This window comes from Mus musculus, chromosome 10 (assembly GCF_000001635.26).
Source record: "Mus musculus strain C57BL/6J chromosome 10, GRCm38.p6 C57BL/6J".
NCBI classification, from domain to species: Eukaryota; Metazoa; Chordata; class Mammalia; order Rodentia; family Muridae; genus Mus; species Mus musculus.
Window position 1 is genome coordinate 120,832,550 of NC_000076.6, and position 23,673 is coordinate 120,856,222.

The 23,673-nt window shown below is 43.3% G+C and overlaps 1 protein-coding gene across 2 annotated transcripts in view; it reads right to left on the minus strand.

The window, feature by feature from the left end:
• Msrb3 (methionine sulfoxide reductase B3) overlaps nucleotides 1-23,673 on the minus strand; it is a 117,912-nt gene that overhangs the window by 51,450 nt on the left and 42,789 nt on the right. Inside the window, exons 3-4 of one of the 2 annotated variants that reach the window (NM_177092.4) lie at nucleotides 19,435-19,543; nucleotides 17,427-17,504 (exon numbers count right to left, since the gene is read on the minus strand). The exons of the other annotated variant lie outside the window; for it this stretch is intronic. Coding sequence (NP_796066.1) covers nucleotides 17,427-17,504; nucleotides 19,435-19,543 — 187 coding nt within the window. The remainder of the gene's footprint in view (nucleotides 1-17,426; nucleotides 17,505-19,434; nucleotides 19,544-23,673) is intronic. 2 annotated transcript variants of the gene reach the window in all.

Sequence of the window (23,673 nt, forward strand, 5' to 3'; positions counted from 1 at the left end):
GTGTTTTTCTAATACTGACAAACCAAGTAAATGGCCCCTAGTCTTCTGCATCTCCACTGTGTTTCCCAGCTTTCTCTGGTACCAGTCCCTCTAGCACTGGCCTTTGTTCTAACCCTATGGACCCTTGTCTACCCTGGCATCTCGTGGGTCATGATACCAAAACTGCTAGCCTCAAAATATGGTTTTCAAATAACAGACTGATTCATATTTCATCAGCCTAGAATTGTGCAAAAATATTATAATGGCACAAATATTCAAGAGAAGACATTTGCAGGAACACTGTTATGAATGAATATATGTATATATGTATATGTATATGTATATGTATATATATATATATATATATATATATATATATATACACACACACACACATACATACACACACATATACATTCTTGGTTATAACTTTAAGTTTATCAGACTTTCTAAACTGCATTCATTATCTTCCCTCTCATTCAAGGCATTAAACATCAAATTAATCATTAGTGAGAGCTTTTGCGCCAGTTTCACAGGCAGCTGATAGCCAGTCTCATTTCTCCATGAGGGCTTTCACAGCGTGTGTTAAATTGCTGTTGATACCATTTAAGCCAGATCTCCTCGGAACTCATTCCCACTGAAGGGTGACCACACTCAGAAAATAGAGAGGCACTTTTCAGAACACAGAGCAGGTTCTGGGATCTACAACCAGATCCATAAGTAAGACCTCTGCCAGGGTGCGGTATAGAATCTGCGGCTCTCTAGGGCATCTAGGTTTGCAAGTTGCTGTATGAAACTCAGCAAAGGGGCCCATGACCACGCTCCTCAAGCTCTATCACCTCTTCAATGAGCCATGGTTTAAAGCATCCTAGTGATCAGTTGGACTCGTTCTGAATTGGCCACTGTACCCAGTAACTTCCAAATGCATGTCTTGTGCCAAACCATAGAATACCTTGAATACAGGTTGGCCAGTTTCTGAAAGAGCATGATTTATTATTTCCTGGCTTTATCTAGATTCTCTTAGTTTTGGACAAGCAAACCCGCCTCCCTCACACTCGTCCCCTACAGCAAGTGACTACTCCTCATCATCAACCTGACTGTGAAATTAGAGGCTCAGTGAACAGAGAAAACCTCCCACGGTTCTGAAGCAGCCCTTGACTTAGCCCAGGCCTTTGCTCCAAGCACAGGGTCTCCCCTTTCACCAAGGCCACTGCCACAGATAATATTAGATTAGTCCTTTGCAGTACTTTAATGTAAACAGTCCATGATCATCATAATCTTTTTCTATTTCTAAGACATTGTTTACTTCATCTCCAAAGTCCTTGTAAGGTGGGCAGTATCTTTTCCTCACAGTGTGCCAGTCAGCTACCTCAGTAGGGTGGGGGAAACTGGATCTCTCCTCACTTCTTTATACCTTAGTCACAGCTTTCTTTGCTTTAACATCCAAATATAGCTACTTGGCCATCATCACAAAAATTAGCACCAATTAATGCTGTTGCCAGAGCTGCCAGATGGTGACTTGCTAAGCAAAAAGATTAATCAGTCAAAATGTAGGGCAACATTGTATTAAAGGAGCTGAGGAGAGAGAGCCTGGAGGCTGTCTGACCCAAGTTTGGTCCTACTCCCAATGTTTCCTGAACTATACACAGTCTGTGTAGCCTTTGGGTTTTGTTATTAAAGAATAGGATGTTGTTTTTAAGTTATGAGCATACGGTTTATCACATGGTAACCTCTCAACTGTTGTTTTAAAATCTAGTCTGTTCGAGCATGATCAACAGTTTCACGAAATCAGCATTTTTAAAAATGAATAAAAATCTTCTCAAGATGGTGCTTCCTCCTTCACCTGTTGCCCCTGGGTTTCTGAGAACAGTAAAGTAGTAAAGAAGTGCTGTGCCTTTAAAAGAACTCAGCTCTGCAGGAATGGACTCCAAAGGGCAAAACATCTATTCAGAATAATGATCATAAGAAAACCCAGCAAGACGTTAAAAAAACCATAAGACAGTTCAGCAAAACTGATAAAAACAATTCATGATATGAATAGGAGTAAGAAATTCAGCCAGGAGATGATTTTTAAAACTAAAACAGACAGACAAACAAGGGCTAGAGAGATGGCTCAGTCAGTAACATGTCTGCCCTGCAAGCACAGAAGCCTGAGTTTGTTCCCTAGAGACCAGAGGAATTAGCTGGGCATGGTGCTGCAGACTTGTAACAGAAGCACTGGGCAAATGGAGACAGGCAGATCTCTTGGGCCTGCTGTCTAAAAAGCATAGTGTGAGACAAGGGGAATCCAAGCCAGTCCCTATCTCATAAAATAAGATAGATGGTACCTGAAGAATGACGCCTGAAGTTGACCTCAGGCTTATGCACACACACACACATAAACACACACACACACACACACACACACACACACACACACACACAAAGGGAAGGAACACACAGGAAATGGGGGACACCATGGAAAAAGCAAAATTTCAAGCTATAGGCATATATGAGAATGAAGAACCCAAAGTCAATGGCATACATCAGATATGTAACAAGATCAAAGAAGAAAACTTCCCCAAACTAAGGAAAGATACATTCATATAGAATAGACATAAGAAAAACAGAGAACAGCAGATAGAAAAGACCAGAAGAGAAAATTCCCATGGCATTTAATAGTTAAAACAATAAGTATACATCACAAAGAAAAGTGTATTGAAAGCTGCAAGAGAAAAAAAAAACATGTTATATGTAGAGATAGATAGATAGATAGATAGATAGATATCAAAATAATAGTTGACTACTAAATGGAAATGTTGAAACCCAGAAAGGCCTGGAGCAATGTATTCCAAGCCCTAAAGGATTATGACAGCCAGCTTGGAATAATATACCCAGCAAAACTACCCACAATAATTGGAGAAAGAAAAAAACTTTCCCCATTATAAACAACCTAAAAAATTATATCCAGCAAACAAACCTAAAGAAAATACAGGAAGCAGTATCTCAGGGCTGAATAGAGGAGTGAGCATAGCAGAGAGACTGTGGAAGGAAATAAGAAGCCATCATTATTAAAACACAAAATACCATTGGGAACACAGACAACCCCAAAATCAACAATGCAATGACTACATTTCAATAAAGACTTTAAATACCAGTGGCCTCAACTTCCCATTCAAAAGACCCAGGCTGACTGAATGGATCAAGAAAAATCCATCCACCTGTTCTCTGCAAGAAGCAGATATGAGCTTTAAAGATGGGCACTGCCTACAAGTAAAAGGATGAACAAAAGTACTCCAATCAGATGGAACATGGGGCCAGGAAGAAGAAAAGCGTCACTGTCCTAATATCTGACAAAATAGACTTCAAACTAAAACTAATCAGAAAAGACTAGGGAGACACTTCATTTGAATGAAGGGAATAGTTAACCAAGTAGATATTGCTCTTCTCTATATGTGTATATATACATATGTGTGTATACATATATATACACATACACATGTATATTATATCCAGCAAACAAACATATGTGTGTATATGTATATTCACACACATACTATATATATGTATATGTATATAAATGCACCAAACTCAAGACACTAAATTTTAAAAAATGATGTCCTATTGGATACAAAGAAACAGGTCAACATCAATAGACAGACCATCTGGTTAAAAAAACAGCAATAGAAACAAGTGCCATCATAAATCAGATGAACTTAGCAGACACCTACAGAATATTCTACCTAAACACCGAAGAGTATGCATTCTACTCAGCAGCACACAGGAGCTTCTCTTTAAAAAAAAAAAAACAATACTGCACCCCTCGACATAAGACAAATCTTTACACAAACTTGAAAAGATTAAATAACTCCTTGTATCCTATCTGACCACAATGCAATAAAACTTTAACAACTAACAAATCTTGAGATGAAACAACTCATTACTGAATGATAAATGAGTCAAAGAAGAAGTCAAGGAAGAAAAGTTTCCCAGAAGTAAATTGAAATGAAAACACAACACAACGAAAGGTCTGGTACACACTGGAAGCAGCCCCTGTGGGGAGAACAGCTCTCATCGCCTAGTCCTCTCTGCACCTGTCTCTGCAGCTGCGCACAAGTGAGCTGTGGCTGACGGGGAGGTTGGTTGTAAAGACCTCTCCTTACAGATGACTTGACTGCTCCAGAAAGGATTTGTTACTCTTTTATAGACAAAAAGGTACTAAGTGGGTTATCTCTGACATGTCTTAAATAGTTTCTATTTTGTGACAGTTTATATTGCTCTCTTTGTATGTGACAGTTGTATATCTTTTCCCCTTATCTGGCATCAAAGCCTACAATAAGTATTCAAACAATCCAGACTGGATCAAGAAAAAAAAAAATGAAAAACAAAACAAAACAACCTAGCACATGTAAATGACTTAATGATGTAGTTCAAAAATTTGGAAAAAGTAGGAACAAACTAAATACAGACCCAGTAGATGGCAAGAAATAATAAAAAATCAAGGCAGAGATCAATTAAATAGAAACACAAGACAATGCAAAGAATCAATGAATTTAATAGCTGCCTCTTTGAGAAGATTGACAGCCCTATTAACCAAAAGGAAGAACGTGGTGAATTCTAAATCCAGACAAACTGCTGACATTGAACCAAGAGACCAAAAAACTAAAAAGCCCACGATAGGTGAGGAGGCTGACATAGTAATAAAAACCCTCCCATTTTGAAAAGAAAATGTCCAGGACTAGATGGATTCACAGCAGAATTCTAACAGACTTCCATAAAACATCCACAATCTACCTTGAACCATTCAAACAGTTACAAACAGAAAGAACTCTCTGAAACTGTTTCCACAAAGTCGTTACTTCTTAATCCCAAAACTGGGTGAAGATACAAAAGAAGAGGAGGAGGAGGAGGAGAAGGACGAGGGGGAGGGGGGGAGGAAGAAGAAGGAAGGAGAAGGAAGAGGAAGTGGAAGTGGAAGAAAGCAAGCAAGCTACAAGGCCAATATCCCTGATGAACATAAACTCTAAAACAACTGCAAACAGAATACAATCAAAAACAATTTCCACCATGACCAAGCTTGCTTCATCCCTGAAGTGTAGAGATGGCCTCAGGGTTTCTATAGCTGGGATCAAACACCACAACCAAAAAGCAAGTTGGAAAAGAAGGGGTTTGTCTGGCTTACACTGCCACTCTGTAGTCCATTACTGAAGGAAGTCAGGACAGGAACTTAAAACAGGGCAGGAGCCTGGAGGCAGGAGCTGATGCAGAGGCCATGGAGGATGCTGCTTACTGGCTCCCTTTCCCTTGGCTTACTCAGCCTGCTTTCTTAGAGGACCCAGGACCACCCAGTCTAGGAATAGCCCCACCCACAATGGGCTGGGCCCTCCCCCATCAATCACTAGTTAAGAAAATGCCTTACAGCTGGATTTTACGGAGGCATCTTCTCAATTGAGGTTCCCTTCTTCCAGAGAACTCTAGTTTGTCTTAAGTTGACATAGAACCAGTCAGTGTGTGGTTTAACTTACATAAATGGCCATGGTCATCTCAATAGATGAAAAAAGAAAGAAAGAAAGAAAGAAAGAAAGAAAGAAAGAAAGAAAGAAAGAAAGAAAGAAAGAAAGAAAGAAAGAAAGAAAGAGCCTTTCACAAACTCCAACAGGTAGACTGTAAGGCTAGAGGGAACGTACAATAAAAGGGAACACAATAAAAGTTATATACATAGCCAATGCCATGCTAAATGGAGACAAGCTCGTATTAGTCCCACTAAAGTAGGGAACAAGACAGGGATGAACACTGTCCCTGATGCTTTTAAATACTGTGCTTTAAACACTAGCTGGAGCAATAAAGTGAAAGGAAGGGATTAAAGGGATTCAAATAGTGAAAGAAATCAAGCTATCCCTATTGCAGGTAATGTAATACTACACATTCAATATCCCAAACATTCTACTAGGAAAGGCCTAGAAATGATGGGCAAATTCAACTCTTTGCTTATCAGAAGGCTATAGAATCAACTTGCACAAATCGGTAGCCCTTGCATACCACTAACAAACACACGGGGAAGCAACTCACAGACACCATAGGACAGCCGCAAAGGGGGTGGGGGTAGGGGGATACCTAGGGATAAACCTAACAGAGGAAATAAGGACCTCTACAGTTAAAACTTTAAGCCTCTGAAGAGGAGGAGAGATAGAGAGAAAGACACTAGAAAATGGAAAGACAACCCATGATCGTTGAATGATCACATCAATATTGTGAAAATGGCTGTTTTATCAAAAGCCATTTACAGATTCAGTGCAACCCCAATCATAATATCCATCTTGTCCTTAACAGAAATAGAAAAGAAACGATTGCAAAATCCACTTCATAGGCAGCCACAAAAGGCTCCAGATAGCCGAAATAATCCTGAGCAAAATAGCAACGATGGTGGGACTGCCCTTCCAGGTCTCACTCGGTATTACAGAGCCACAGTCATAAAAACAATCTGGTGCCTGCACAGAAACAGATGTGTAGCCCAGTGGAACACAATCGAAGACCCAGGCATGGGAACACAGAACTCCAGCCATTCAACATTTGCCAAGAGAACACACTCACAATCTGGAGAAGAGAACGCATCTTCAAAAGCAGATGCTGGGAAGTCCACATGCACAAGAATGAAAGAAATTGGGGGCTGGCGAGATGGCTCAGTGGGTAAGAGCACTGATTGCTCTTCCGAAGGTCCTGAGTTCAAATCCCAGCAACCAGATGATGGCTCACAACCATCTGTAATGAGATCTGACGCCCTCTTCTGGTGTGTCTGAAGACAGCTACAGTGTATTTATGTATAATAATATATAAATCTTTAGGGCAGAGTGAGCAGGGCTGACCAGAGCGAGCAGAGGTCCTAAAATTCAATTCCCAATGACCACATCAAGGCTCACAGCCATCTGTACAGCTACAGTGTATTCATATACATAAAAATAAATACATAAATCTTTAGGGAAAAAAGAATGAAAAAAATTAAACACGTTGTCTTTCACCTTGCATAAAAACTAGCTCCAAAGGGATCAAAGACCTGAATGTGCCACCTGAAACCCTGGCGCTGCTAGAAGCAAGCATAAATGGTGTCTACAGGATATAGGTGCAGGGCAGGACGTTCTGAGTGGGACTCGAGTTGCTTGAGAATACCAAAGAGCTTCCACACAGCTACAGAAACAATCAGCTGGGTGAGGAGGAAGACCACAGGATGATCTTTCCCGGCCATACACCTGACAGGTGTATGTATTACTATCCAGAATATATAAAGAATTTAAAACGTATGGGATAGAAAAAAATAATAAATGACCCATTTGAAAAGTGGATGTTGGACTTGAACAGAGACTTCTGAAAAGAAGGGGGGGGATGGCTAAGAAAGGTCTTTAAATAGGCCCATCGTCCCTAGAAATTAGAGAAATGTAAATCAAAACAACTTTGAGATTTCATCTTACCCTAGTCGGAATAGCAAAGATCAACAAAACAACTGACATCAAATGGGGGTGGGGGTGGGGTGTAGGGAAGAGGGAACTTTCACTCACGGGTTTGGCATAATTGCAAACTAGTGCAGCCAGTACAGAAAGCAGTGTGGGGAATTCTCAAGACGCTAAAAGTACATCCCAGACCACCCTTTGACCCAGCTGTGACTTTCCCTGGCATGTGCCCAAAAGACGAGACAGCCTTCTCCATAGATGCTTGCTTAGCCATGTCTGGTCCTACATAGCCAGGAAACAACCTAAAAGGTCTCCCACTAAGAGATGGCTAACGACAGCGTGGAACACTTCTCAGCTGTAAAGAAAAGTGAAATCGGGAACTTGTGGGTAAGAGCCTGGAACTAGGAAAGATCCTACTGAGGGAGGTAGCCAGACCCAGAAAGACAAACGTTGCATGGTAGCTATTATTTTGTTGATTGTCTGGATCAGTTCTTTTCAACTGGAGATAATTTTGCCCTTTACGGGGGAGAGACTGTTGCTGGTTGGAAGAGAGGAGATGCAGTGGCCATCTAACGTGACCTAAGGGCTGGTTTTACACCCTCTACTGCACACGTCAGAGATTCGGTCAAACCCTTGTCTTTTTAGACATCTTCCTTGGTGGTCCCATCAGGGTCTGTGGCTGTCTTCAGCACTCCTATCCATACTACTAGAATCACTGAGAGAAGGCCAGCATTTTATCTTCATGTGGTTTGTTGTGGTCCTCTTGTGATTTTTTGTTGTTGTTGTTTTGTTTTTGTTGTTTAGCATATTGATCTCCATGTGCAGTACAGTAATTTTTAAAAATAAAAGCTGGTTCTTAACATTTCTTTTAATACAGCTCTAAATGTCTGGTCCTTGTTTGTGACTTTCTGCTCCGTTCAATGTTTTCCTGAAAGGACATGCCAAGCTCTGGCACTGTCACCTTCCCCTCTGTGGTGGGAGTTCACCTTTGCTGAGGTCAGTGGCACAGTGTAAACAGTAAGCGTCAAGTAAAGGTAAATGCTGTGTGACCTGCCTTTCAAAGAATCACTTTGGGAAGCATGGTAAGAGAGAATAGCTGAGAAAGTTTGCAGCCAAGAATTTGCAACCAAGAAACCTACAAGTCCATCCTCTGAGCAGTTACCTAATTAAATATGCAAAACAACAACGCCCTTCACCTGCAGCCACAGGAATTACAAAGCTCTGAGGTCATAGCCTACTCTCAAGTTGAAGGACTTGTTAGGAAGACAGACTTAGAAATGACCAAAATTGCATTGTTATTTATTTAAGAACATTACTCAAGAAATGTAGAATCCACACTAAAATAGTTGTTTTGTTTTTTTTTTTTTTTAATTTGTCATAAGAGACAAAGTATTTTGGATGAGCTGGGTCATTGGGTCAAATACTATATCATGAAACTTCAAGTCATTGTACAGCCCTGCTGACCTGACTGTGGCAGCAAGGTGGGGGGGGGGGGGGGGAGGGAGAGCTGCGATCAGGAGGTCTGGGCTCTTAGGTGAGAAGCCTCGGCACCCCGGAAGCTCAATTTCTTTACAGAGTTGAATGAACAGAGAGGCAGGGCTCCTGCATACAGCCGAGCAAGAAGCAGGGTTATCACTCACACATAAGGAAGTGGAGTCATTACACACAGATACACAAGGAGGTGAGGGTTGTGGTGTACAGCGGGATCAAGGAAACCTGGTCAGCTAATCTAGATAGAAGCAGTCTCAAGGGGGAATGAACGGTCTTTAGAACCATCTAGGTGGGTTCTGTGGTGGACAGTTTCTGCACACGCTATCACCGTCCACACTTGGACCAGGAAGAAAGAATTAGCTATTTCCCTAAGCTACACAAGGGGAGGCTCTGTCACTTCCCCATGGGTCTAACACAGTCATGACTGCGTTCACATCAACAACACACATTTGATACTCGGGACTCCACTGGGGGCTTCCTACAAGAAAGCATGCTGTTTTAGTGTTGATAATGGAATAAAACACAAACTGTATGACTTCATTCTGAGAGCTCTAGATTCAACTGCTGCTTAGAGCTTGTCATATCAAGTTGAAGTTACAGTTTTACAAACCCCACTTTACATGTCACAGCATGTCTCTATAATTCCTGCATTTGACACATTTGACATGGGTATACTGTTGTCTCAGGCCTTGTTTTGTATGTATATGTACATAACTTCTAAAACGAAAACTACGTTTCTGTCACCACACCTTCAATGATGTCTTGCTATGGTTCTGTGAAGCGCAGTTTTTCCTCACCTCCTGAATGCTGTGTTCTCCCTGCCCGAAATGGTTTTGAGGTGTCATATCAGTGGTGGCTTTTCCTCCCTATCCTTCCCAATAGCCCAAGAAAGTCATTTTTCTCCCAGCCCATCTGTGGTCTTAATCCTAAGCTTTCCAATGAAGCGAAGATAGAAATAACTCCTACTACAAACACCTCCCCAGCAGGGCACAGTGTGTGAGACAAGACAGGTCTTCAGGAAGTCAAATCTATGGCCTCTTCAAAAACCAGTATGGCCTGTTCAGTTAAACAAAAGTTTATGTAAAGCCGCTCCTCAGAAACTACTTCATCTCAGAGTAGCCTCACTACATGGCAGAGCTTTATGGGGGGCGGGGGGAATTTAGATTACAGCAATGGGCGAGGCAATTACTGAAACTTCAAAGTTGACCACACTTCAGGACCGATTAGCGCTTTTCTGGAATTAGAACCATTTCCAGTCGAGTCCCGCGAAGAAGTCATCTTGACGGTAAGTTCACGTTGCCCCCAGAATTCTATTGTGGCTGCAGAAGTCCCTGCTAACAGTGTTGAGGAAGCAAGATCTCATAGAGAACAACGGGGGACTCCACCTTCCCACTCACCCCATCCTCCCTGCCACACAGGCACATCGTTGTGTCGAGGGCAAAGGTTCATGTTGAAAGTTTCCTGTGGTGCTGAGTGGAAGACCATGCAGGGAGCAGTGGAGGTAAGCTGTGTGTGGCATGGAACTCGGGTTCTCTTAATGAAAGAGCTTATGTTCTCAAAGAGCTGAAAAAACAGCTCCAATTTTCTGGTGGCCTAGAATAAAATAGCATGGAGGGGAGGGGTCGCGTGAAATATAGAGTGTGCGCGCAGCTTTGCCGCACGGGGGAGGGGGTGCGCGCCTGAGCTATGGCGCATGCGTGAGTTCAACTTCAATGGCTTGAAGTAGTGACTCAGTCACACCAGCATTTGCTGTTAACAGACAGACCCACCTGGACGAGCTCTGCATGGTCACATTTCACAGTCCTTTGTAGACTGTTGTGATAGTGTATGTCCCTAAACTCGGTCAAGCCACCTACATTTAGCATTATTTTAATGACCAGCATACACTAGGTGTGTTTGTGCGTTTAGTTTTTATCCTGTTTTGGCTTTGCTTGTCCCAGTTTGCGGAGAACGAATCTGAGGCCACATACCTGGGTCCGCATTCTGCATGTCCTGTGAGCTGCTTTTGGCCACTCCCTGTGTGGTGACTTGATGAAGATGGGGATACAGAGAAGACGTTTAGAATTGCTCATGCCTGTTGATGCCAGTCTTCACAGAAATACAACAAGAAATTTTGAAAGAAGTGATGAGCATGTCATAAAGCTACTTGAGATAAAAAATGAGACCGGAAATCGATAGGTGGAAATCATGTGCTTCAATTGCTATGGTCCTACCCATAATTCCCGCTCTGCTCCTAGGGGCTGGTGGCTTCCTGGCTCCTGCACATTCGTTATGTCTTACTGGGATGGCTCCAAGTGCCTTTTGAGCTGAGACATTCTAGCAATCGGCCACAACAGAGCTAGCCTTTCCCTGAACGGAGATGATCTCCAGTTTTCTACTCAAGTCCGCACGCACCGAAACAAGCAGATCACAGAGAACTGAGACGCGAGTGTGTTCTGCTAGTTCTAGTGACGTTGACTGAAACAGCCATGCCTGATTGGCTAGAATAAAATAGAAAGCATCGGATGATAGAACTCCTTTTAAATTGAGCATTACCGTTTAACATACACTCTCGCATGCTAACTGTGATTCTCAGAGGTTCTCCTCACTCGGTTCTCCTATATGAAATGTGCAGCTGGAGAGACGTGATTTTCATATGAAGCACTTAGGACCATGCCAGGCATATGAAAACTGTTATGTAAGCATTAGCTATCATTTACTAGTAATGTTGTCCTTGCTAACGAGCCTAGTCTCAGCTCACTCTCACTGAGCTGTTCCGTGGAGGGTTATTAGTTACTATGCACAAAGAAGTGCATATGTGGCATGGGTCTTCAGAGTCACAAACAGGTGACCTCACGTAGATAGTGGTGCAGTTTATCAGCTAGCCCTGACATGACTTCCCAATGCCTCTATTGCAAGCCTATATCCCTTATTTTATTCCCAGAAATCTATTGTATGCATTGTTATGACTGACTTCCCACATTCCTCATGCTATTCCTTTCCTCAAATCCTCTCCAAAACCTGCACACCCGTAATGAGACATGCATGTGATCATAATTAGTTGGTTATCACATGTCTGGAGCGAAGAGGAAAATATCACTAGGGCATGTTCTTTACACTGTGAAGTTCACTTAGTAGAAGGTAAACACATGCACAAATACACACACATACAGATACTCACACATACACACATGTGCACACACATGCATACACATACACACATGCACACATACACACATATATACACATGCACACATATGCACACATATGCACACATATATACACACATACACATATGCACACATATACACATGCACACATATTCATACATGTACACACATGCACACATATATCTACACACACATGCATACACACACACGCATGCATGCACGCACATATACAGCATAAGTATCCAGAACTAAGTAGAAACTGCAGCGATGGAAGGAACATGCTAAGAAACACAGATGTAAGGACCATGTTTACTCTGGAAGGAACAAAGAATCTGATGGAGGAAGGATGCTGAGGCTTAGAGGATAAGAGTGGGTTAAAAGCCCTTTCTTCACTAATGTCCTACAATGCTCCAGCTGCATCTCCCATTGTTCTCAACACAACCCATCTCTCCCTTCCTATTGGACCAGTCTCCCATTGTCTTGAAAGATATACCTTTGATCTTATCGCTAATTTCTCTTTTCACAAGATAATCCATCAGGATCCTCCAACAGGAAAAAGCCAAGCTTACTCCTTTATCTCTTTCTCATCCCCCACTCTTCATCATCCTCTCTCCCTCCTCCTCCTCCTCCTCCTCCTCCTCCTCCTCCTCCTCCTCCTCCTCTTCCTCACTCCCACCTAGTAAACTGTGCCCTCAGTCCCATGAACCCTTGCCGACTTGACACAGCCATATCGTCTGACCACACACGAAAGCATTTTATCCTGGAGCCTGGTGCTGCTTATAACTGTCTGTCATTTTCTCTTATGGTGCCAACCAAACCATAGCAACTTGGGGGGAAAAATATTTTGTAACATTATTTTCTTTGTTCCATAGCACGTAGCGATTTACCAGTGACAGCATGACATAAATGATCAAAAGCGTTTTCTGAAAGGAACTGTTTTACCAATTCTCTCTCTGGTTTTATCTGATGTGGAATAAATTTACAAAATTTTAGGTGTTCAGATAACTAGAGATGAGACCATTCTTGCTTCTGTCGGTCAATTACTGACTGAAGGTCAGGAGGAGCATAAGAGAGATAAACTAGCTGAGTAAACTCTGTGGGTGTGAAAGAACATGACCTGTGTACCGGGTAGATCACACGTGTGGTTTGTAGGCAGGTTGTGAAGGAGGCTCTTGTGCTGGCAATCTGTGAGGGAGCAGTGTGTTGCTGAAAGAAGGAAAGAGTTTACAAGTTTAGAAATGAAATGGGAGCAATTAAGTAGGCATTTTTGTGAGGAACTGTGATATCTGTGTGTCAGTCAAGTAAGAGAAGGTTACGGGCAGGTGGTGGTGGGGGGAATCTCAGTAGGTACAGTGAGTGCTATACAAATGTGAGGACTTGGGGGTCAGATTCCCAGGACCCACGTGAGAGCCAGATGCCATGGTGCATGTATGTAATGTTGGTGCTTCTGAGAAAGAGGAGACAGAGACAGGGAGAGTTCAGAAACTTGTGGGCCACCTAGTCTGGCAAGCAACAAAGAACTAGACACCTCTTTCTCGAAGATGGAAGATGACCCCCACATGCAAGAAATGGCATGTGCTCTCATTCATATATGTTTACACACACACACACGATGTTTTAAAGAGAAGCGTATGCATACACATGCATGTACATTGCTCCATTTGCCCCAGGTAAGAGAAATGAAGGTTTGGGGGTGGGGGAGCATTTTGACACGTCCAGGTCCCGTACCTCACCGTGTCTCCCTACCGCTTTCCTCAGAACATTCCTAGTTAGTCTGGTGTGCTTCTCATCTCTCACCCCTTTCCTTCTAACAAAAACCACAAACTTCATTCACGTGACCCTGTACTCAGAGCAAGAGGTGAACTGCCTCCGGAGAACCCTATGGCAAGGCGAACTAGTTCGCTGGTGCCCTTAGTTGTTTTTGATTGGGAATCCCTAGAAAGAAGGATGAAGATGCCTGCCAGCGTTCCATTCAGTGCCTCTCGTTTCTAAATCCACATTTCTTGTTGGCTCCAATGAGCTCTCCAAACATCTTTCCTGGTCAGATAGCACCATGTCATGTTAGCCAGTAGAAGGCAAAAGGGGAAGATGGCTCCTTTACTGGAGGACCGTGAGCTTCTGTCCCAGGAGTTTCCCCAGCTTCTCCAGTTCAGCTCTTGTAACATGGACAGCTGCTCTCCTCCAGTAGTCAGAGCGTCTCCACCACCTGATTCCAGTAGAGGAAACAGCTTTTCCTACACAAGTCTCTCCAGCAAACCCAAATTCCAAGATCTCAGCTGGTGCAGAAAGTGTACCTTCTTCTGGGACGCCCGACTTCCTCAATGGCGACTGTGCTCAGTGTGCTGTGGGCAGCAGTACTGAGCGGTCAGTAGCTTCCCTGACACTCCCCTTGGGTGATATTGCAGTCAACTGCCCCTTTCTGCCAACAGCTTTCCCCAGTGCTGAAAAGGGTAGCTTTCCAGTAAGTTCCAAAGGGCAAATGTGTAGTACACTACAGCACTGGGGCACAGCCATGAGCTCTGTGCCACCCACGTAGCAGCTGCAAACACATCTTCTCCTCAACCCCAAAGAAAGAATAGGAGCAGGACTGAGGAGGAGGAGGAGGAAGGGGAGGAGGAGGAGATGGACTGAGGAGGAAGAGGAGGAGAAATAGGAGGAAGAGAAGGGAGAGGAAGAGGAGGGAGAGGAGGGGGAGGAGGGGGAGGAGGGGGAGGAGGGGGAGGATTTTTCTGTCTCTGCCTAGAGGCCACGACCACTGCTCCTACTGTGTGTGTACACATGACCACTCCTGCTGTGTGTGTACACATGACCACTCCTGCTGTGTGTGTACACATGACCACTCCTGCTGTGTGTGTACACATGACCACTCCTGCTGTGTGTGTACACATGACCACTCCTGCTGTGCGTGTACACATGACCACTCCTGCTGTGTCTGATTTCTTTCTAACTTCCTTTCACTTCTTACTAGCAAACTGCTCTTTATCCTAACCCTCTCTTATAATATGAAATACTTCAAACTTTCTTATTCAAACAACTATGTGGATTCTAAACTTGTACCTGCTGATTGATAACTTTTCTCCTCGTATCTTTTAAAAACTTATTAGAAGTAACTGCAAAAGAGGAATTTCTCCTTGTTCCATATTCTGTATACCTGTTTAATATGCCTCTGTCCAAACCTCAGATCGATTACATACACTTATTTGCAAACCCAGTCTTCAACAATATATCTATCAATCAAATTAGACTTGTTCCCCCCCAAATCAACTATGACCCCCCCAACTTTCATTTTCTATTATTGGAATAAACTCACTGATTCGTGTTCTCATGGCTACCCAGTTAAATCCCTGGGTAGAAAGCGGATACACAGACAGAAAGGCATGTACACAGACAGGAAGGGAAGTCAGCTGACCCAAGGCAGGAGCCCGCAAGGCTATCTCAGTGTTTTCCACATCTAGTTCTTGTTTTTTGTTTTTGCCCCCCCCCCCCAACTTTTCAGGACGCTTGTCTTCAAAATTAATACATCCTTGAACTATCATTTTGCTTGAAAATGAAGACTGTAACTAGGGGCAGCAATATTTGGGAGAGATGAAAGGTGTACCACCCCATGAGAAGAGAGAGGAAAACAAACCACAGGAGAGACTGGATGGAAGGAGCAGCGGACCCCTGACCCCTGAGGTGCACAGTTTCAGCAAACAACGTACAAAGAAAAAGAGGACAGGGAAAATCCAAGTCTCTCAAAACCGTGCATGCCCTGTGGCCCCTGCATCTCCGTGGGCACCCAGGTACACATTTTGAACACGAAGGCAGTCGTACAAAGCCAATAAAGTACTCCATCTCCAGTGGCAGCGGAGCACGGGTGCTTTTCCCCAAAGTAGATGAGACATCAAGAGAGAGTGAATGACGAAAACCAGCAAAAGTATGAGTGAAAAATTAAATCCTATTTCTCAGAAGTTTAGACAATGAAAGCTGACAGGAACGCTAGGGGGAAAGTCACAGGGTCACCAAGAGTGTCACCGGGAAGGTCACCACGAAGGTGAATGTGACTCTTGCAAGCACTCGAGTTAGTGTAAGAATCTCGATTTCAGGGTTTGCGAATCAAACGCTCACAAGGGTTAAATTCTCCATTCACAGTTGGCTCTGTTTCTTATTTAAAACAGTAAGTTTTCCTTCAGCAGAGTCCTTCAGTGAAATCACATGATGGGGAAAGAGGTGGGACATCTCAAACGAAAAGCCAAGGGATGTGGGCAGCTTTGGCCGGTTGGGGTATTAACCAGTTTAGCATGGCTCAGCAGCTGTCTTAAGTGTTATGTCAACTATTATGACATAAGCTAAGGGTGTTGAAATATGAGGATGTGTGTTTTCTGACAGGGAACGGGTGACAATTTGAAGGGTCGGTTTTTTAACATGAGAGAAAAAAAAAGAGTAAGAATTCAGAACAGATTGTCAACCAACAGGACCGTGCAAAAGGGTTTATGTCATTGGGGAAAAGTTGGAACTCTTAAGAATTTTTAAGGAAACTACCATTTTCCTGTTATTTCAGAAATATCTGTAAATGCTAGTGTCTTAAAGGAGAAGCACAGGGCAAACTAAAGTATGTTTTCCATTCTTCTTTTGTTATTTATTCTCTGAAACTTCCTAATCCTGTCTCAGATAAAAGATGCTCACCCCTAAGTAAGGTTTCTGCTTTCATTTCCACCAGGGCAGCAATTCTGTAGGACATACAGGGAGCCTGAGATTTTACGCACCCAGCACCCAGATAAAATGTTTTTGGTTAAAAACTGTCCTTGCTTGATAAGATTATCCTATCCAGACCAAGAATTATCTGTCTTGGTCAAAAAGTCTATGTGGTATCAGCATTATTGTGAACGTTTAGGATTTTTCAAAAAGAGGATTTTAGGCCAATGTCAAAATAATAATGTTAACCTCAGGTAGAAGATATTGCTGTCTCATGTTTATTTGGGGTATAGCGCTTCATTGTAGAAGTATAAAGAGGCTTCTCGCTGGATGCATTTTAATCTGAGGGATGTGCGTGAGTGACTTGCAAAATGACCTATGCGTGGACGTCGGGGCATTAGACAAATCAGTAAATACATACGCTCTCTGTCACCAAGATTTTCTTTGTACCTCTGCTAAGGACAATGGTTACTGAAGTGGACACCAAAGTTAGTGCTGGGTGTTTTAAATGTCTAAACAGTACAAAGTTAGCCAGTCTGTCACGCTAGAAATTAGCCAAGAAAGTCTGTCATCATTGTCGGTTTCAGAAAGTGGACAAATATATGAAAGGATAGAATCAAATTCAGCAAAGGAAAGATGGGCAGGTAACTGAGCAGCCCGGAGCATGTGGTCACGTGACCCGGCCACGCCCACCGGCTTTCAGGACACTTACTTGAACAACGGAGTTCCACAGACAACACATTTATATATTCCAGGATCTTTGTGATGTGTGTACTCTCCTTCAAAGGCACTGATAAACGATAAACAGAGCGTCAAAAACTGTTAACAGAGCTAGTGTTACTTCTTATAGAACACACTGGTTTAAATACATTTCTCTGGTAAAACTTTCAAGGGTCTGGGGCCCTAAAATGAGAACAGACCAGACATATGGAAGCTTGAACAATAGTAATATACTTCGAATATATACATATATATAATAAAATGTGCATATAACTACTCCAAACTAGTACAGGTTAAGTCAAAATATCAAGCCATCTAGTAAGTAATACTTAGAATATTTTTCAAATTAAAAAAAAAAAAAAAGCCCACTGTTTGAGTCACATGAAGAACACTGTTACCTAAGATTTCCGCGGCCCCACACCATACAAGAGGGGGACCAGAAAATGTAGCAGGTCCCAAGTCTTCGAGTGGAAGGAGTCTTATTTTTTGGTTTGAAAAGGAATATTGCAGCTTTAAGGAACTGTTTTTCTAAGTTAGCGATCTTACAGGCGCGGAGGTCACTCGGTTAATGCAGATCAGCTGTGTCGCCCAACAAAAAGGCCGTGTGCTCTGCAGCTTGGTTTTATTATCGTTTCGTCCCTCTTTACGAGGTCCAATTTTTTTTATAAACAGAATTTTTTTTTTTTTAAAGAATGACCTAATCTCTGGTTGTTTGTGTGCATTAAATCATTTTGCTAGGGCATGCACACAACATTGGCGGGCAGAAGTCCTGGACCCTGTGATCCAGCCCTGCCGCCGCCGCTGGTACAAGGAAGGCACACCTTGTGAGAGAGCTTCATTGTTCAGTAAACTCAGTGAACAGTGGGGGCTGTGACAGGGAGAGCGTGCTGTCCATTAACAAGGATCCCTGTGTGGGAAGGAAGCTCTTTCAGATCTTGAATGGAAACACAAAGTCACATCACGAATAAACCTGCATCAGGGGGACCATTTACAGCCTCGTGCCGAGCCCCGTGGTATGAATTAGACAACAAAATCATTAGGCCTTGGCAAGTTACTTTTTCGCTGGAATCAGCTGAGAGAGATTTTATTTTATTCACTAAAAAACAGTCTTGGAAGTGAACGACTGCCCCCCCCCCCCAGGATGTAGGGCGAACTTCCAAGGACCAAAGCCATGCAAGGGCAGTTATTGAAAATTTTTGACATTCCAACCACAAATGAGCCAATAAATACTTTCTCCACATGTGCTTCAAAAAGAAATCCGAGTGGGGTGGAAAGGAACTAAATTATGCTACCTTCTTTTTGCAGCCAAAACGTCTATGCTTTACAATGCCACCTTCAAAATGCCAGCCTCCTGGCATAGCGCCACATCCCTCACAGTTTTCCTTGCTGTGATGTCGTCCAAAAAAAAAAAGGGGGGGGGGCACCCAAATCGCTATTGCTTCCACACATTTCACTGTAAACTAAAAACAGGCCCTTAGCAAAAGTCCCGTGGCTTTATATAGATATAGTTCGCTGAGTGGAGAGAAGCAGAAAAGAAACTCAGCTTTAACTCAAACAGTGCCATCTCCAGCCTTTTCAAAGACAGTCATTTGCAGGCCTTACCCAGCATGCATAGTTTCTTTAAAATAATCAACAGGGAAGAAGACTCCAAGGAGTGGGAGAAAGTGGTGCTTGCCTGCTTGCTTGCCTCCCTGCCTGCCCACCTGCTTGCCTGCTTGCCCGCTTGCCCACCTACTTGCTTGCCTGCCTGCCTGCTTGCCTCCCTGCCTGCCTGCCTGTTTGCCTGCTTGCCCGCCTGCCCACCTGCCTGCCTGCCTGCTTGCCTGCTTGCCCGCCTGCTTGCCTGCTTGCCCACCTGCCTGCTTGCCTGCTTGCCTGCTTGCCCGCCTGCTTGCCTGCCTGCCTGCCTGCCAGCTTGCCTGCCTGCCTGCCTGCCAGCTTGCCTGCCTGCCTGCCTGCCTGCCTGCTTGCTTGCTTGCTTTTATTACAGCACACATTACCTTTCAGTTCCTTTCTCCTGAGTGACATGGTACTGTAGGGGTGTCAGCCGCTTCCTCAGTTCCTGCTGGGAAAAGACCACCTTACAGTTCTTTTTATCCCTACATGACCCTGGAAAGAGAGGATATGGGAGAAAGAGCCATTTAGCCTGAATCCTAAATACTTGCTTTGGCTGGCCGCCACAGCACAGCCTCTACAGTCACTTGTCAATGACCAGAGAATCCCTAGCGGACCACAAAACCTTACCTGAGCTGCAGCCGGTCTCCAAGCTCCAACAGAATGCACTTTAAAAAGCCCCATGATTCCCCTGGCGCAGCAACAACGTGTCACAGCCAAGGCTTGTAGCAGGTGATATTAGAAACTCACTGGGAATTTGTTTACAAGATTGTAGCACATCCTTTATGCCACCTGATACCTTGAAACCCCTTTTAAAACGGTGGATTCAGTAGCATGCATGTATTTGCAGGTATGAAGTGATAGTGGACATACAAAGATCCACTGAATAATTTTGCAACTTGGTAGACTAGCTTGAGGCTGTCACCATGCAACTGTCAACCAAGATGACCACCTACCATCCAATTTATTTTTCTGAGGAACCTAAACATGTCTTTTTTTCTACAGTAGGAACTGCTGTTTTCTATGAGTCTGACAGACATTTAAGTAGGTTCTGTGTGGTCTTTAGAAATGCATGTTTTTTCTAAAGCCTGTGTCTTACCAGCAAGGAACTGCCAGGAGACTTCAGGAGAAGGTATTTACTTATACAAAGAGAGATTCAAGAATTCCAGATTAAGAAAAAGACAGAGACAGAGAGAGACAGAGAGACAGAGAAAGGCAGGAAGAAAAAGACACAGCCACATGGAAGCTGAGCGTGATTTTACTTCAGGGCTTGTGCGGTCCTGGCTGGGAGAGTTCAGCAGGGAGGATTTCCCTGATCTGAGTGATGAAATGATTCGAATGTTACTGACAGTGAAGGTAGTTCTATTTCAATAGGCACAGAGTGCAGCGAGATATTCAGACAACACTTGTTTATGTGCGTAGTTACTTTACCTGAGCAAGCAGCTGAGAAGAACAGGAGACAGGAGAGCCACTGCTCAGTGCAATTACGGGCCTTTCCCTGGCCATCCGTCATGGTAGGAAAGCTGCCTGCAGACAGTCCTCAGCACAGAGGTCCCCTAACAGTGTCTTGAAGTCAGCCTTGGTATCCTGAACATAAAATCCAACGTCTCCTGACTTGCCGATGGAAACCCTTCCCACTGTTTACTTTTAAGGCACCTAACACAGACTATGAGATTACTGAAGTTAAACTTGGCAAGAATTAACTAGCCAGCTATCCCGATTGTGGGACTGAAGAAGGGGCTATCAGCTTCTGGAACTAGGGCCACCTAGACAGAAAGCTGCTTCTCTACCAGAAAGCAGGGAGCCAGGAAAAGAGCAGAGTAGAGCCAACAGAAGATTACTATGGCCAGGCCGGCAGGAGTCACACTAACTTCTACCAACCTCCCCATCCTTCGTTGGTCTAGAAAGAGACCCAGGGACATAGGCACTTCAGCAATAGCCCTGAGGGCCTCCCACCTAGCTGAACCGCAGTTAACACCAGGCTCACTCACCCTGGGGGGGGTGGGGGGAGGGAGAAACCTGATCATTGCTGTCCAAAGCATAGACAGAAATGTCTCCCTTATAGTTGCCTGTTGAGCTTGAGTGAAGAGGGCCTCATCCTCAAACAATAGGCACCCTGAGTTGGGTGAGTTCCTGCTCACCTCCCTCACAGACTTCTTAAAATTGACTTTTGCTTTCATTGATGTCCCAGAAGGGTGCCGGCTAGTTTTGCCCCAAAGTCCATTCATCAGAAACTTAGTCTGACAAATTATCATGGTTAAAGTTATCGGTTCCAAAGGGCTTGATAATTAAGATCTGAACAATCAGAATTAAGCAAGTCTGTCGAGAATATTTTGGGTTAATACACGTTCATTCATACAAAAAGGCCAATTGTGTTCCCAACGTTGCGAGAGCTCAGCCACCCATCTGTATGTCATTTGGTCCAAGAGAAGCAACCGTGGGTTTAAATTACATGGTATTGGATTGCAATTCCCTAACACTGGATGCTTCTCTGCTTTTTTTTACCCTGACTCGTTTTACTAAGGAGTGTTCATTAAAAAAAAAAAAAGTAGCTTCAAGCACAGATGCTTACAAATCGCTTAGGTAAAGACGTCTCTCTCTTTTTCATTCTCTCTCACTCACTCTCTCAAAAAAATTTTTTTTTAAAAATCTCCTTTCTGAAGGAAAAGAATGAGACTGTTGGTCAGTATTGATGAACCCTATCATGTATGTGTAGGGGAGGGGGGAGGAAGGTAAAATTGAAAACATCTGATTGAAGTAAACAATGCAAGCATAAAAGCTTTGCTGGTGAATGGCGGGTATTGAAGAGTCCTTATTTCATAGATTAGAAATTACTTTTGATCTAAACACTCTTAAAAACAGATTGTTTTCCGCTACGAGCCCATCTCATTAGCTGTGCTACGGAGACCCCGTTTTAATGGTGAACTTTGAAAGGGACCCTCCGGACTCCTTTGTTAGTCCTCCTCGTGTGTGGAAGGGGGAAAGCTTTCGTCCCAGCTTCCTTTGTTGTCTTTCAAGACCCACGAAAGCAGTATTCACACACACATTTTGGAGGAATGTGCCCTATGTCACAGCCTACAAATTATTTGGTTTTGATGCACTTAAAGGTCATCTTCCACATTAGCGAAATTTTCCTACATCCTAGCTTCCCAACCTTAAATATAAATAAATGTTGCTTCCTAACTCTAAGCAAGGTTCACTCTCTGAGAAAGGCTGGCAATCATGTAAAGTGGTCCAACTTCAGGCACTTTTTACTCTTTGGTCATACCATTTAAAGCATACCTAATAGCGAAAGGAAAGACGTGCATATTAGAAACAACTCCTGCGGATTTTCGTATTACGCAACTCAATGAGAAGTTAGTCGGATTTTAGTAAAAGTCTCGCCACACCGTTCAGTGGCAATAATAGACGTCTTGGGCAATTGAAAGCTGTGTTGATGCATTAATTCTGCTAGCACAGCCAACACGGCATGCACAGAAAGTAGCTTCATGCCTGTCCTGGTCCCCTGCTCCCTACCAAAGTGACTGTGCTCAAGGCACATGGTGTCAGTGTGGACTCTGAAGACATCATTTCATTTTGCAATCAGAGCGTCACTCATTGGATGTCTGGTTCTCCTTTACCATCTTCTCTTAGGTACCGTAATTTTCTCATTACTCAGGGCAATTTAACATTAGTGTTATACGGCATCTGCTCAATGACTTCCAAATTGGCCTAGAAGGATGTCGGAGCGGGAGAGGTACCCCTTTCTTGAAATGTTTAATAGCACACTTTGAAGGCACAAGGCGGTGTGTGCACACATGCAACACGCTACGGTTAGGGGAATGATGTTACCCCCTGTATATTGAATCATAACCCATTCCCTGTAGTGTAATTGTTACATGGATCAGATACATCCTAAACCCAATCCAGACGTATTTAAGTACAGAAATATGCCCAGGGTATTTTTTTTTCTTTATACCAAGACGTCTTCCATGTTGCTGTTGAAGGGAAGAGTTGCGTTAAAACTCCAGTAGCTACGCAGATGCAGGAAGGACACACGTGTCATCCCACAAAGCAAGGCCTTGTCACCCCCACCACACACACACACACACACACACACACACACACACACTTCACACACTTCTAAAACGGAGTCTGCATTCTGATTCTGCCTGCTTCAAACTGTGACCATAGCTGACTGTTTCATCAGATTCGCCCCTGTTTGACTGATGACAGCAACTGGGATTTAGCAGCCCCTGGGTACGGAATCGCAGAGGATTTTGAAGTTAAAATCCAGTTGAAAAGGTAGCAGTTTAGATGCTTCTGTACCAGTATTCTACTGTAATTATTTTCTATCAGACCCTCAGAAAAGCATTTTTTTCTAGCAAGTTACCTTTAAAAAAAAAAAATGAAGAAAGGGGGCTGGAGAGATTGCTCAGCTGTTAAGAGCACTGACTGCTCTTCCAGAGGTCCTTAGTTCAATTCCCAGCAACCACATGGTGGCTCACATCCATCTATAATGAGATCGAATGCCCTCTTCTGGTGTGTCTGAATATAGCTACAGTGTACTTACATATAATAAATAAATAAGTCTTTGGAAAAAAATGAAGAAAATAGGAAGTAAGGGAGAAGACAGTACTAAGATT